Below are 16,570 nucleotides of genomic sequence, written 5' to 3'. Positions count from 1 at the left end.
TAAGGAGGGAATTCTATTAGACGAAGAGAGGGTTTTGCACATAAACATTTCTACCTCCATAGTTTTGATGACTGCCTATCCTGATTACAATGAAAGAAAATAATGACAAAAATAAATACATGGGAACATAATACGGAAACTATATAGAGATGTTGTGGATAGAGGGCCAGTCTTGGAGTCAAGAAAACCTGCAAGTAAGACCTTGCAAGTTCTCTTACAAGTACTAGATATTTGATCATGGAAAGATATTTTAATATCTCATTGTCCAAGGTTACTCCCCAGAACCTCAGTTTTCTCATCTGTAAATGGAAGGGTTTGAACTAGATTTTATTTTTGAGCTCTTTTCTGGCTCTAAATCTGTGATTCTATCTGTAGGGAGAATTTCCACATTGAGTTCTCTATTTAGATAAGGTCACAGGTTCTTGACAAATACATAGAATTAAGGGGATTTAAAATTGGAAGAGAGTTGAGTTCAGGTTGAAATTTCTTTTTTTTTTTTTTTAGGATTGTAAAAAGTTGCAGTAATATGTTATGGAGACATCTTTACCTGATAAAGAGAAATAATTGCTTGTGGACTCAGTTATCTCCAAATCCCTTCTAAAATCTATGAACCTATGAGAAGATTTAAGAGCATTTTCTATTTCTTCAGAATCTTAGTTTTTTACTGAATTAAAATCATCTAAATCAGTTGGCCAAATGGATTTTAGGTTTATTTTTTACAGGATACTCATTAAAGCAAAATGAGCAAAGGTCTTTTCAAGGTCTGTATTGTGTTCTGGACTGGCTTGGACCACCCTGGATTCACATGCTTAAAAGTTTTCTGGCAGAGCTACAAGAGTAAGGATGTAGAGGTGGGGAATGCAGAAATCACCTACCAGGGTATGGACTTCTACCCTTAGATTTTTCATTTTTTCCTCAACTCTTTCTCTCTCTCTCTCTCTGTATGTGTGTGTGTACATGGATCCTCATTAACCTAATGAGGTTAAATAAAATAAAATAAAATTCTTCTGGGAAGAGTAACAAAATAAGCTATCAAGAATTTAGAATTTACACCTGTAAAGAGGGCCTCCAGCTAAGGAGATCCCGGGCCTCATAACATCATTTGAAGATAGGGCTCCCATTTGTTTACGCCTCCCCACTCCAAATCAAATGACCCTAAGTGAAAGATCAAAGGGAATTGAACAAAGGGGAGAACTTTAATGGGGGGGTGGGGAGACACCAGAGTCCAGAACATGTATACTGAAATGCTTTTATTTGTTGATGAATATTGTCGAGAATAAACAGAAAATAAAAAGAAGTAGAGTGGGGAAGTGAGAGCAAAAACAAAAACAAAAGCTTAGGAAGAAATAAACAGCACGCAAGAGAACATTTTGCCCTCTCTTCCACCTAGCTGTCAGGAGAGGCGAAAACCCAGGAACGCATGCGCCTGCTTCCAGGCACCGCCCCCGCTCTCGCCCCGCCCCATTGCCTAAGTTAATGCCGAGCCTCCCTCGTGGGCGTGGTATTGCGTCACTCTGGAGCGCCGCGGCGCGTGCGAAGGGCGGGGGATTCAAACAGTCGAAAGAAAGCTCGGCTGTTCTGACAGCCTTTCTCAGACTTGACTCTCTGGTCCACCTTGTTCATCCCTGATTCTAGTCCACCGCCGAGTGCGGGGCTTTGGCGCCGGGCAGGAGGAGGACGAGGAGAGAATGGCGGCGGCAGTGGTGGCGGCGGCCCGGGTGTTGAAGCGCAAGGCTCCCCGCGGCTTCCTGAGGAAACTCATCAAGAGACGGAAGCCTCAGCTGCTCCTCAAGTCTGGCATCGACCTGTGGGTGAGTGCTCCTTCCGGCTCGAGCTGAGGAGGCGGGTAGGAAAAAGCAAAGAAGGAAGAGATGGAATGAACCCCTCCCCTCCCCCCTCCTCTCCTTCCCCTCTCCCTCTCTGCTCTCTCCCTCCCCTTTTCTCCCCTCCCACTCTCTCCCCTCCCGCGCTTTTCTTCCTTAACCTGAGCTGCTGCAGGCCTCCCCACCCCCTCACCCCGAATCTAGGTCTTTCCCACCCGCTCCGTGGCGGCCGTGGTGGAGTCGGCTATGGCCGTGGGGTGGAGAAGGAAGAGTCCCCTGTTTTTCCTCCAGACGTCGGAGGTTGTTCAGGCGCAAGTAAAAGTCAATGGAAAACTAAGGAGAATTTTTCGAGCTGCTAATTTCCACAATCTTTTAAGAATAGTGACTCGCATCTGTTGAACACTTTAAGGGTGACAAAGCATTGAACTGACAACAACCCCGTGAAGGGGTGGTGCTGGTGATAACCACCGCAGTTTGCAGGTGAGGGAACTTCTGGGCCAGATAGTCACACAATCACAGGTTCAGAGATGGAAGAGTCCCATTCTAAAGATGAGGAAACTGAACCGCTACGGGACCGAAAACAGCCAGTCAGAGGTAGAGCCAGGACTTGGGCTTGGTCGCAGGTTTTTTGCATACGATATCAGTGCTCCTTCCGTTATACCAAGGCCGACCAAACTTATCATATTCACTACCTGTTGTGACAAGCTCATTTAGTATCTTTCTTCTAAGACTACTTTTTTCCCCTCCTTTTGGTCCATTCTTATTTCCCCTTACTCCAAAGTAGACACCCCTGTGTTCATTTGTGAATAACTTCATAGTTTTCCTCCAGATATCTTTGCTTAAGTCTTAAATATTTTGCCCATTTATATATTTTTCACCTGTTCTCAGTTTCATTAAGAAGGAAAATCTTGTAAAGATGCTTATTCTTTTATTGCTTGTTTTTCCACTTTAGTTTGGCTCCCCAGCCAACCTCACCTGGAATTCTTCACCTGAATGAACCCCCTTCCAAGGCACCAGTTCAAATCTGATTTCCTCAATGAAACTTTGCATCACATGAACATGAGCTTTAGTCCATATAGATGTCTCTCTAGCTTCTTTGAATTTCTGTATTGTTAACAATTTGTCTCATCTATGTTAGTTAATCATGCACTTGTTTGCTTTCACTTTTTGTCTTAAGTATAATCTTATTTCCTAACTAGATTGTAAGTTCCTTGAGGGCAGAGGTAATATTCTATATTGCTATACCAAGTGCTGAGCTCAAAGTGGACACAAATAACTTGTGTATAGCTTGACTTCTTGATTTCTGTCGCCCAAAATTCCTGTTAAAGTAGGTAGTACAAAGACTCTTCCACTTTTTAGTTCTTGCCTTTTTTTTTTTTTTGCCTAGGGGCAGTTGTAGTAAATACATCTATTTAATCTAAATAAATCTTCTAGCTCTCATGTGCCTCTTTTGGTTTTTTGATTTATTGCAGATGAATGATCTGTGATGATTTCTGTGTGTATGTTTAATGTAAAATTTAAAAATACTATAACAATGGGTAGAAAAAGAAAGCTTGATGTAGTACAACCTTCTGTGTCAAATAAGAATAGCAAACTAAACTGATGTGGTAATGAGTATCTCTTATAAAGCCCTTTGTTATTTAATGGCTTCTTCTTTTAAGTAAGGTAAAGCATTGTTAGAAAAAAATATGAAAGAATCAGAGAGAGAAAAATGTACTAATTTTTGAGCTTCAGGTCTGCAACTCTGCCTTCTGGACTTCATCAGGATGTTGTAACAGCACCTCAAACTGACCATGTCAGAGTTGAACCTTTTTGTCTTTTCTCTACTTTATTTTCCTTTTCTGACTTAATTTAGCTTCCCACATTTGAAATATTGGTGTTATCTCTGGCTCTTCCTTCTCTCTGTGCTCCCACATCCATAAATTTAGCAGATCCTATTGATTGTACTTCTGAAACAATTTTCGAATCTCTCATCTATTCTTCTTTGTAATTTTGTTCCAACTTAACTTTCCAGATTTATTTCATGTTTCCTTTCACATACTGTTTGAATCAGACTGGCCTACTTAATATTTTCTGAGCCAGTGATTTCAACTTTTAGCTCCATAGGCTATTCCCCATAACTTGAATGCATTCCCTCCTCACTTCTACCTCTTAGAATTCTTGACACTCCTAATTGTTAAGAACTCTCTCTGTTTAAATTATCTTTAATTTATCTGTGTAAAAGTTGTATCTCCACATCAGGATGTAAGCTACTAGAGGATAGGATCTGTGTATCTCTTGTGTGTGACACACAGTAAACAATAAATGCTTATTGGATTGAAATAAATTACCAAAATGTTGAAAGGTAGGTAATGCAAGTATTATTTTTCCAGTTTTACAGATGAAGAAACTGAGACTAGAAGATTTAGTGACTTGGCTTTAGTCACTTGGCCAATAAATATCAGCTGGGACATGAACCCTGATCTACTATGCCAATACTGGATCTAACTTTCAGGCATTTTATTGAAATAATATTTTAGAATATTTGACTACTTTCATGTGAATAACTGCTGAAGGGAATATAGAAAGGACTCTTTGACAGTTTCAACTTGAAAGCATAAGCCTAATTGAATAAGGCATTCATACATGAAATAGCTGGGTACCAATGCAAGGAAGCAATATATATTGCTATTTTGCAAAAGGAGGGATGAAGATAAATGACATAGGAATTAAAAAAAGGGGTGTGGTGCTGAGGAAAGTCACTGGTGGCTTTATTTGTCAGTAGCGAATCTTCTGAATGTGAATACTGTCCTCTAGGCGCTGTGTGCTAGACACTTGGGGTCACAAAGAAAAGAGTGAAACCATTCCACCTCTCTGGGAGCTTGGAGACAAGGTACACGTATATGTACATATATGGCAAAATGTATACAAAGCTGATATAGGGAAATTTTAAAGGGGAAGGCTTTAGTATCTGGCTTCATGCATAAGGTGGCACTTGAGCCAGATCTTGAAGGAAAGCAGGAATTTCAAGTGGCAAAAGTAAGGAATGAGACCATTCTAAGAATGGGGGACAGTCAAGGCAAAAGAGATAATTGCTGCATTGTGGGAGAACTGGGAATAACAGGCTAGACTTAGGAATTAAATCTAAAAAATTTAATAGGGATAAATAAACAAGTCCTGAAGTTCAAAAAAATAAACTGCAAATATAGGCTAGGAGATAAATGGGCTGAATAGCAGTTTAGATGGAAAAAACTGATTTCATCTGACTGCCAGATTAAACAGTAGTGTGAAGTAGCTGACAGGAACTTAAAATATTTGTATTAAAGAAGAGAAAAAAACTTCAGGTGGTGAGGAGCATGATAGTCTTCAAATAATTTTATATATATATGGTATAGCTTGAGAGGGCAGAATTAAGACTTAGGTCATTAAGACATTGGGTCAGATGTTATATGGAAGATTTATGCATTGAGTAGCTGGTTGGACAAGACCAGTTAATTTTCAACTTTCAAAATTTTATTGTTGGTTGATAAGAAAAATGAATTATCAAATATTCACAAAACCCATGTCTTTCCTTGTTTTCTTTTGTTTCCAAAGTTGAGGGGAGACAAGAAGAAAAAATAAAAAATAAAAGCCCTTAAATTATTTTAGAAACCCATGATTTTATCTCTATATGTAATAGCCTAATTAGTGCAAATCAATAGATGCATGTAAAGGCAATTTTTGTTTACTCCTACCTGAAAAACGAGGGGGCTAGGTGCGATTTCTGGAATCCTTTCCATCCCTACATTCTGTGATTTTTAATATTTCCGTGAAGGTAATCGTATTTTCCTGTAGAAACAGTGGTGTCATTGGGGTTTATATTTCTGATAAAAGACTTTGTTTGCAGCAAAAAATCATAGACTATATCCTAAAACAGGGCTGTCCAAAATGTGGCCTGCGGGCTGCATGTGGCCTACAGTAAGATTTATGCTGCCTGCTTACAAGCGTAGAAATTTACATACATGCTTTAGTAAAGGAAGTTGAGCTACCATAGAGCTCTCACTAAAATGGCAAATCAAAATATATTGTCTATTGTTTCAATAAAAACCTAAGGTTGGACAGCCCTGTCCTAAAAGATATAACTATAGACTTCTACACCTTAAAATTATATTCAAAACATTAAAAATGGGCATAAATATTCTGTGACAGTGATTATACAAGGGATCCCAAAGCACTATACAGTAGACATAAATAGAATTCTGTCAGTTTAATAAAAATTTGGTAAATTAGTTATACTTATTGACTTATTAAAATTTAGAAGGGCTTTGCAGGGAATCATCTAAGTGGTGCACACATTTTTTAAATGTCTAAAGAAGTTTGAATTAATGCCCTCAGATTTCAGGGCAGCAAGCAGCATCATTCAGAATACTATTGAACTTGAATTTTCTCTCAAAGTGATAGATTCGCTAATATTTTCTTTTGTTGATAATAGTAGAGATGTTTTTCCCACTGTTTGAATTTGGATAAGTCTCTTTGTAATGGGGATAGTAATTCATGATCTACCTATCTGACCAGGGTAGTTCTGAACCATGCTGGACTAAGAATTGGTGGGCTGCAGGAACACCATCACATGGAACTGTCACAAGGTGCTCCATCCAGTATATTAAATGGGGTGAAGTATAGGAGAATATACAGAATGATAGGTAGGCAAAATCTGGTATTGTCCATCCCCAGGTTAAGGAATCAGATTAATGTGATAAAGGTAAAGGTGAAGGGAATCTTGGGGAAGAGAGTGCAAGTTCAGAACCTTTTCCCCTTTGGTACTCCAGGGCTTTTAGGGCCCTGGATCAATTGTTACCATCATGTTTGTTAGAAATATTTATAAATATGAGCTGCTAATAAGGCTATGCAACTATTTCCCCCTCTCTTCTTCCTCCTCAGTTTATTCAGGCAAATGGTATTTTGTTGACATACCCTCAGTTCTTTGGAAAGTTTAAAAGAAAGGTCTTTAGAAAGTTGCTTTAAAACGTATCTTTTGTATGTAGAATTGTTGATCCTGACATGTTACCTTGATGTTACCTTGATATCATGTTACCTTGATAGCCAAAACTAACTTTAGGTGTGAATTGTACTGACTTTTCATTTTGAAACTGTTAAAGGTGAGAACTACAGCCTCCAATGTAAGTTACACGTGCATACATGTATTTAGGCAGATGATTTAGGAGTAGTAAAATCTTGGTTTTTGAAGTTAATTTCTTTTGCATTGACTATTTAGGATTTTTAAAGTTTTTCTTAGTATAACTGTATATCAGTAAGGCAAGATTCATGACCTCTAGGATGACCATGAACATGCCTGAATGGTTCAGAATCATAAAGTATGAAAAACTCTCTATGTAGAAGGCAGAAGAAGCATAACATTTATTTAGACTTCAGAGGATCAAATTTGAGAACCAATGTCCCCAATTTGATATAGTAGCAATTATATTCCCAAACCAGCAAGCCCACCTCAATGTAGTACGAAGGAAATTATAACATAGTATTACAGCAAGGAACCAAGTCATCCTGTAACCTTCCCCCTGCTAAGACCTTCCTGTAAACAATCACTCACGAATCCTGTCTCTCTGCTCAGCTCTGCCTACGCTGGTTCTCTCAATGTCTGTTCTTCAGTGCCCTCTTGATGTCTGCTGCCTCAATGTCTTCCTCTCCTGCTGCTCTCAGTTCTGCTCCCCATCAAGTCTGTGCTCTCCTTTTATACAGTCCTAGCTAGCATCTGATTGGCTAGAATTCAGGTCTCTGATTGGCTGAATTCATGATTGACTAGAGCTCAGTGCACATACTATTGGCTCTGGCCTTAGCAACTCCCCTTAGGGTCATGAGGGCTTCAAGCCCACATGGGCTTAGCACCTAGTAAGTAGGGGCTTTAGGCCTACTTACAAACAAAGATATAATCAAGCTTTCCCACCTAGGCCCACCTGAGGCAGATTGAATGGGTGGGGAAGATCTTCAATCACATTAATTCTACAAAGTGGTATATTAGCAATTTTTGATAAAGATCTAGGGTTTAATGACAGGGATTGAGAAAATCTTAAGAGAAAGTTCTAAAGAAGTTAAAGTAAGAATGGACAAGTTATTATGAAATGTTGAAAACCATTAGGTACCCTTTGGGTACAATGTCAGGTCAGTTTTTTATATATATATAATATAATATTATATTATATATATATAAATTAAAGACAAATAACATGCAGGAAATATGGCCACTATATTCATAGGCCTCTTTAAAAGACTTGGAGAAGTAAAGAAATGACTTAGACTCCTTTCCGTATTTTCAGTTGCTGTCATTTCCCCACTATAGAAAACACTAGAAGAACAGGATTGATTTCTTTGTCCTTCAGCTTCTCATCTCATTCTCCATTTATCTGAGGTAAATGAGGTGTTCCCTTAAAGTAGACCTTGAAAAAAGAATTTGCATGTTTTCCATTACTCTTTCCCACCTCAATTACATCTCACATAGTCACAGGATACATGTTTATTAATCATGGACAGTGTTACTTGGTAGGTGAGTTTTTAATGATTTTAGCAGATTGGAATATTACCCTGTTTTCAAATTGCTTTCCTTCCATATAAAATTTAAGTGTTTTGTAAGAAGCTAGATGTGACCCTAGGGATTGTCTAGTACTACCTGCTCATTTTACAAATGACAAAATTGAAGCCCAGAGAAGTTAAGGGACTTGCTCGTACCACATGTGATAGTGTGATAGGGCCAGAGGTCAACCTAGGTTCTCTGACTACAAATCTGTTGCTCTCTCCAATAGACTGTGGATTTACTGCCTTCTGTGTTCTGAAACAGTACTAGTACAATGGAAAGAACCCTAGATTAGAAGTCCTATTATTTGGATTGGAATCCTGGCCCTTACACTGTGTGACCATGGGCACATCACTTAACCTTTTTGTATGTCAATCTCTTCTAGCTCTAGACTCTGTGTCTTTATATGGCATTTGCTATCTTAAGAAGTTGTTATAGATTTAAAGAAAAAAAATGAGTCCAAGAAAGGTTTAGATAAATTCATGGATGAGAGTTCCCGTATGAGTTAAGGGAAGTTACAGAAGTTCAAGATATATACTCAACATTTGAGGAATATAATAGTAGATTTATTACCTTAGATGAGTAGGAGAAGCCCAAGAGCACTAGGAATAGCAGTGTTACCCCTCCTCCTGAGCTCCTCTACTACCCAACCCTTTCTTTTAGCCCCTCTAATCCATCATCTAGGGGAGCAGCTGTTGTGGAGATAGATAGGTTTGGCACATGCTGTAGCCCCTACCTTCTGGGTACTATCAAATGGTTCAACATCAGAAACGAAAATTATTTTATTAATGAGAGTTACAGTAAAGATCACATCATTTGCAGCTGAAAACTTCCTGTATGTATTTTCTCCTCCTATTTGAATGTGAGCTTTTTGAGAGTTCTATTTATATTGGTAGTGCTTAAAATAGTACTTTGCATCTAGTAGGCACTTAATGAATGCTTTTTAATTCATTCTAACTATACTCAGTACTGTGTTAGTGCTTAAAGTTCACCTAGGTTATGTTTCACTAACTATTTTAGTCTTTGAGTCTGACCCAATGTCCTGCTTTATCCACTTTCATGGTCATCCTGCAAAATCGAGATATTTTTCTATCAGGGCAGTAGCTGACCAGGGCAATAGTTGACCAGAGCTTTCTGCCTCCCTCCGCTGCATTGCTTCTAGAAAATGGAACGAGTACTACTTACAGAATTCCAGCCCATCTTCAAAGTCACTACATTGAAGATCCTTTGCTTGAGTTGATGAAAATTTTTTATTACCAAATTTTCCTATTTAAAAAAAAGTGGCTAATGCAGACTCTATGTGTATTTTTCCACTTGTTCTCAGTTTCATTAGGAAGGAAATTCTTGTAAAGCTATGTACTCTTTTATTACTTGTTTCTCTAGTTTGTCTCCCCAGCTATCTCACCACATAACTGCATCATTTTTTTAACAGATCCTTTTTATCATCTTACTAAACTTTACAGAGCTCCTTTTATTTCTTTTAAACTCATGTTTTCCTTTTTCCTGGCACTCATCCGTAGCTAGTGTTCTTTCAGATTCTTTTCATCTTAATCCACTGAAATAATTTACCACCTCCTGTTCTTTTGTATGCTTTAGCTGCTCTTCTATTCCTGTCTCAGACTTTTGTGAACAACATTGGACTTTACTTTGGAACCTATTTCATTGTGCCATTTTTACAATCTTACTGTCCTGCGAGCATTTCTCCTGTGTAAACTACTTAGCTTCCATAAGTACCAGAAAAAAATCATTCTTACTGAACAAGTTTGGGTGGAGTTTTTGTGAAAATATTTTAAATATCTGTAAAATATTTCTGAATGTGGAGACTAGGCAATTATTTATCAAATGGTTCTGAATATCTTGTAATGATGACATTTCAGATCAGTATATAGTAAATCATATCAGTTGAAGGAAATTTTTTGCCATTCAGAAGTGTTGTTTTTGAAATTTGAATTGACCAAATTTATCCTTACTGTTGATATATAATAATCCAGTCTCATTGGATATGATTGTATTGCCATTTTTGTTTGAAATGTTCTTGGGATATAAAATAACCTGGATAGTTTGCAAAGCAAATTGCAAGACTGGACAATTAACTGGGATCTATACTTATAGAATAATATACATCATTAGGCAGTAGTTGCTTAATATTCACAGTTGCATTAATTCAATTCAACAAACATTTAAGTACTTAACTGTGTGCAAGGCAATAAACTAGGTGTTGGCAATACAAAGATAACCAACCTGCTTTTAAGAAGCTTATATTGTAAGTGCAGGTATGTAGCATATATGCAAACAGCAAATATGAAATAATTTGAAGAGTGAAAGGCAATATGGTACAGTTAAAAGAGTACTGGATTTGGTGTTTGAAGGCTTACTACCTGGGCAAGTCACTTGACTTCTATGAGTTTCTATTTTCTCACCTCTAAAATGAGGTAGTTGTAGTAGATCTCCTAGATCCCTTCTATTGCAGCATCTATGAACTCTTTTATTCAAGTAACTGAATTCCTTTAATGTAGGTTCAAAGTGGATCTGTCTTACTGAATTAAAGTCAGTAGCTTTAAAAAGATTTAAAAGTGGTTAAAATGATTCCATGATAATACTAAAGGTGTTTCTTTAGATTGTAGGTCTAGACCTAGAAGGGACTTCAGAGGCCATCTGATCCATCTGATCTGATTCATTTTTAAAATGAAGAAATTGAGACCCATAAAAGTTTTTAGGAATTGTTATTGCTAAAAAAAATGTTATAGTAAGTAGTATGAATCAGTGTCAGATCTGGAGTTGGGACCTAGGTTCAAATCTTGGCACAGCCACTTAGTTTCCTGTATGACTTGGGCAAATCATTTAATTTCTCCAGACCTTGGTTAATGTTAACAGGATTTGGGATTTGTAATAAAAAGGAAAAGGTGATGTGGTCCAATTAAAAATGATGGATTTGGTGTTAGTTAGAGTTTAAATCTGATCTTTGCTCCCTACTATATAACTTTGGGCAAATCACTTGATATCTCTGGGTTTCAATTTATTTCATCTCCAAGAGGAAGGGTTTGATTAGGCTACCTCAAAGGTACTTAAGTACTAAACTTTTATTACTTAGGGGGTGGAGCCAAGATGGCGGAGTAAAAGCAGGGAATTGCTTTAGCTGCCCCCCAAACCCTTCCAAATACCTGTAAAAAATGACTCTAAACAAGCTACAGAACCCACAAAATGAGAGAATTAAAAAAATCTCCATCTCAAGACAGCCTGGAAGGTCAACAGGAAAGGTCTTTCAGCCCGAGCTGGGAGCAGAGCACAGTCTAGCATGGGCTGCGCCAGCACAGACGGGGCCGGAACAGGTCTCGGGACTGAATCACTGGCAGCTGTGGCATTGTCCCAACTTCTCAACCCACAAATGCTAAAGACAATGTAGAAAGCAAGTAGGAAAACTATATTGGACCTGGGTGAGAGAAGAGCGTGGTCAGGCCCCAGCCCTGGGGCTGTGGAGGTGGAGTTCCGGGCTTACAGAAGGTGGGGGGATCAAGCAACTGATCAGAATGGGGATCTCTTTGCTGGTGCTGAGGCAGGATTTTCTTGTTTTGCACTGTTTGGATCTGGATCGTGTCCTGGGTGGAAGTCCTGGAGTGTGGAGAAGCAATGGCTTGACAGAGCTTATGGTGGCTGTGGAGTGGGAATCCTCACAGTTCCAAGTCAGAACAGGCCAGGAGAGGAGTAAACACCTCGCCTTTGATCATGCCACCTTAGAAGAACTGAAAATTTACAGGTGCCTAGAAGTATCTCTGAAAACAGCAGTGCAAAACCCCTGAGCTTGGGTCATAGCAATCTCCACTCTGGAAACAGAGTCCTACCTTGACAAAGAGCTCAAAAGTCAAGTAATTGGCTAGGAAAATGAGCAAACAGTGTTAAAAAAACAACCCTCAGACTATAAAATCTTACTTTGGTGACAAAGAAGATCAAAACAGCTCCTATATCAAAAGCCTCCAAGAAAAATAGGAATTGGTCACAGGCCATGGAAGATTTGATTTTGATAATCAAATAAGAGAGACAGAGGAAAAATTGGGAAGAGAAATGAGAGTGATGCAAGAAAATCATGAAAAATGAGTCAACAGCTTGGTAAAGGAGACACAAAAAAACACTGAAGAGAATAACATCTTAAAAAACAGATTAGGCCAAATGGTAAAAGAGGTCCAAAAAGCCAATGAGGAGAAGAATTCTGTAAAAAGCATAATTGGCCAAATGGAAAAGGAGGTCCAAAAGCTCACTGAAGAAAATAATTCCTTAAAAATTAGAATGGAGCAAATGGAAGCTAATGACTTTATGAGAAATCAAGAAATTATAAAACAGAACCAAAACAATGAAAAAATACAAGACAATGAGAAATATCTCATTGGAAAAACCACTGACCTGGAAAATAGATCCAGGAGAGATAATTTAAAAATTATTGGACTACCTGAAAGCCATGATCAAAAAAAGAGCCTAGACATCATCTTTTAAGAAATTATCAAGGAAAACTGCCCTGACATACTAGAACCAGAGGGTAAAATAGAAATCGAAAGAATCCACCGTTCACCTCTTGAAAAAGATCCCTAAAGGAAAACTCCTAGGAATATTGTAGCCAAATTCCAGAGTTCTTAGGTCAAGGAGAAAATATTGGCAGCCAGAAAGAAACAATTCAAGTATTGTGGAAAGATAATCAGTATAACACAAGATCTAGCAGCTTTTACATTAAGGGAATATGATATTCTGAAGGTCAAAAGGAGCTAGGATTAAAACTAGGAATCATCTACCCAGCAAAACTGAGTATAATACTTAAGGGCAAAATATGGATTTTCAATGAAATAGAGGACTTTTAAGCATTCTTGATGAAAAGACCAGAGCTGAATAGAAAATTTAACTTTCAAATACAAGAATGAACAGAAGCATGAAAAGGTAAACAGGAAAGAGAAATTGTAAGGGACTTACTGAATTTGAACTGTTTATATCCCTACATGGAAAGATCACATTTGTAACTCATGAGACCTTTCTCAGTACTAGGGTAGTTGAAGGAAATATATGTATGTGTATGTATATGTGTATATGTATATGTATATTTATATGTATATATCCATCCATATATGTATGTATGCATGTATTTATATGTACATACATGTATGTGTATATATACATATATAGACAGAGGGCACAGGGTGAGTTGAGTATAAAGGGATGATATCTAAAAAAAAATTAAAGGGTGAGAGAGGAATATATTGGGAGAAGGAGAAAGGGAGAGTTAGAATGGGGTAAATTATCTCACTTAAAAAAGGCAAACAAAAGCTGTTACAATGGAAGGGAAGAGCGGGGAGGTGAAAGGGAATGAGTGAACCTTACTCTCATCAGATTTGGCTTAAGGAGGGAATAACAAACACACTCAATTGGATATCTTACCCTACAGGAAAGTAGGGGGAGAGGGAATAAGAGTGGAGGATGATAGAAGGGAGGGCAGATTGGGGGAGGGGGTAGTCAGAAGCAAACACTTTTGAAAAGGGACAGGGTCAAAGGAGAAAATAGAATAAATGGGAGGTGTGGGATAGGATGGAGGGAATTATACTTAGTCTTTCACAACATGACTATTATGGAAGTGTTTTGCATAACTACACATGTATAACCTATATTGAATTGCTTGCCTTCTTAATGAGGGTGGATGGGGAGGGAAGAAGGGAGAGAATTTGGAACTCAAAGTTTTAGAAACAAATGTTGAAAACTGTTTTTACATGCAACTGGGAAATAAGATATACAGATATTGGGGTATAGAAATCTATCTTGCCCTACAAGAAGGTAACGGGGAAGGAGATAAGGGGGAGTGATGATAGAAGGGAGAGCCGACTAGGGGAAGGAGTAATCAGAATGCATGCCGTCTTGTGGTTGGGGGGAGGGGAGAGATGGGGAGAAAATTTGGAACTCAAAATCTTGTGGAAATGAATGTTGAAAGCTAAAAATAAATAAAAATGAAAAAGATAGAGTATAAAAAATTAATATATTAGGACAGAAGCAAAAATTGTGTAAGATATTTATCCTCATAGAACTTAGGATCTTCTATGTCATTTTAGGGTTGTATAATGGAAAGAGTACTTGACTGAATCGTTAAGACATGAATTTTTATTCCTGGCTCTGCCTCTTATTTAATTGCCTTATGACTGACTGAATCACTAATGTCTGGATTCTTGAGTAACTTAGAAAATTCTGCTACCAATAACAGGAATATTTGTTGGGTGGATTGCATAAAATAATGTACATGAGAACACTTTGAAAACTAAAGCAGTATCTATATGTAATAAGGTATTTATTTCAGTTTATCAACTACTTTTTAAGTACTTATGGAAATTTTTAAAATTTTCTCTTTATAAGGTACACTTGAACTGTTTACTATTTCTTCATCGATTAGCAGAAGAAACCAGGATGCAGGCTTTTCAGAACAAGAGTAGGATAATTAAGGAAAAGCACATTATTGCTGCGGGAAAGGTAACTATGAAAGCTGACTTTCTTTTCTTGGAAACTAAGAGCATAGAATAGGTCAACTGTCCCTCCTTCCTCCTTTATCCCTCAGCCTTTGGGTAATTATACCTCAATCAATAGTAGTTGATGGAGTTATAGCTTGTGTTGAGGATTATACTGAATTTCAGTTGAAGGTTTAATAATTAGATTTTCCATATACATGTAGTTTTGTCCTAGATGGGGAAGTTAAGAAATATCTGCAAGATTTAAAAAATAAACTGGCTTTCTAATAATTTAGGAGAAAAAATTTAATTTTTTTTTGGTCATTTTAGTTCTAGCAGCACTTTGACATAGCAAAATTATACACTTCTATGGTATAACTAAAATAACAAAACCATTACCTCACAACATACATATATTCTTGATCATGTGAAATATTTTTTTTTAGTATTTTATTTTTCCCTTTACTTAATTTTTTAACTGGGAGCCAAGGTTATATCTGGGTAAACTTGCAAATGATATTTATATAATGAAGAGGCTACCTCTTCCTACATTCAATTTTTTTTTTAACATTCCTAACTAAGCTTAGTCTCTGGGCATAGTTCCATTTGACGTTTGGGTGAAGGTGAAGTCAATGTGTGTCCAGCTATTTTAAAGCTCATTCTGTTGTTGGGAAAAGTATGATCATAGAAGCCAACTGCTCATTTCTGGACATAAAAGTGGGATGGTTTGAATCTCTTCAAAGTATTTTTTTTTTCCTTTCTTAATTGAAAACAGAGGCTGTTATTTAAAATATAGGTATGCTTCAGTTATACAACAGATTATTTTCTATTTCCTGAGAAGTTGTATGGAAGTTAGTATTATAAAATAAATAATATGGGAGAATCTTTAAGGAAACCTGATTGAGTGCTTTTATGAATTGAAGACTGTGAATTGCAAATAACCACAATTCACAACAGTTTTGCAAATTCAAAATTTTATTTGTTTTTAGTGTGCCCCATCTGTAGAATTCAGGAAGCTTTTAGAGGAAAACTGTTCTTGACCTAAGGTTTACATATTAAAGAAATAATACTTTTCTTTTCTTTTTGACAGGTGATTTTAAAGAAGAGTAAGGGTTAGAGCCTGAGGACCGTATTATTGAAACTGCATAATATATTATCTCATTAAATGTTAATAAAGAAGTGTGCTTTTTAACAACTTTTTAAAGCATGGAACCTTAGCTACATAGGTTGAGCAAGCTTTTGTACTGCTGGTATTGAATTTGTATCCTAGGTATATTCATTTATTAATTCTACAAATGTTTATTAATCACTTCTACAGTGCTATTTCTTAAAGTACAAAGATAAATGGAACATAGCTGTTTTCATAATTGGCACATAAGTTTCTCACTGTACTTGTGGTCTAATTGTGGTAATGACAGTCTCACAAATATGCAAATAAAAATATTATAAAGACTGTTCAACACTTTTATGAAGGCTTATTTTTTTTAAAGATGGCCAGTGTTAGTTTTTAAAAGTTGAACTTTTAAAATTTATTGCCGTTGCTAAGTTTTGTGTTTTTTCTTTGAAGATAAAAATGATTGCTTACTATATTAAATAACCTGAAGAAATGGTTTTTATGATCAAATGTCTTTAGTAACTTAAGTATATTCTGTGAGTTTAAAAAAAAAAACCCTTAAAGTCTGGAGAAAGATAACATATCATATTCAAAGCATATGCGAGAGTCTTATTTAGCTATTGGT

At 37.0% G+C, this 16,570-nt stretch overlaps 1 protein-coding gene across 1 annotated transcript; it reads left to right on the top strand.

The window, feature by feature from the left end:
* The first annotated feature begins 1,511 nt into the window (after positions 1 to 1,511).
* On the top strand, positions 1,512 to 16,291 carry CENPW (centromere protein W). The gene is made up of 3 exons (XM_036768835.1): positions 1,512 to 1,811; positions 14,743 to 14,856; positions 15,922 to 16,291. The coding sequence occupies exons 1-3, from the start codon at positions 1,689 to 1,691 to the stop codon at positions 15,946 to 15,948; spliced, it is 264 nt and encodes an 87-aa protein (XP_036624730.1). The 5' UTR covers positions 1,512 to 1,688; the 3' UTR covers positions 15,949 to 16,291.
* The last annotated feature ends 279 nt before the right edge of the window (positions 16,292 to 16,570 follow it).

The sequence above is a fragment of the Trichosurus vulpecula genome, chromosome 7 (genome assembly GCF_011100635.1).
Source record: "Trichosurus vulpecula isolate mTriVul1 chromosome 7, mTriVul1.pri, whole genome shotgun sequence".
Classification (NCBI taxonomy): Eukaryota; Metazoa; Chordata; class Mammalia; order Diprotodontia; family Phalangeridae; genus Trichosurus; species Trichosurus vulpecula.
The sequence above is the reverse complement of the archived record's forward strand: the minus strand, read 5'-3'. Positions and strand labels throughout refer to the sequence as shown.

Excerpts from the sequence above, each read along its gene's own strand:
- CENPW (XM_036768835.1), top strand. The coding sequence starts at position 1,689 with ATGGCGGCGGCAGTGGTGGCGGCGGCCCGGGTGTTGAAGCGCAAGGCT. Across the intron at positions 1,812-14,742 it reads AGTCTGGCATCGACCTGTGG|GTACACTTGAACTGTTTACT; the intron begins GTGAGTGCTCCT and ends TCTCTTTATAAG. Across the intron at positions 14,857-15,921 it reads ACATTATTGCTGCGGGAAAG|GTGATTTTAAAGAAGAGTAA; the intron begins GTAACTATGAAA and ends TCTTTTTGACAG.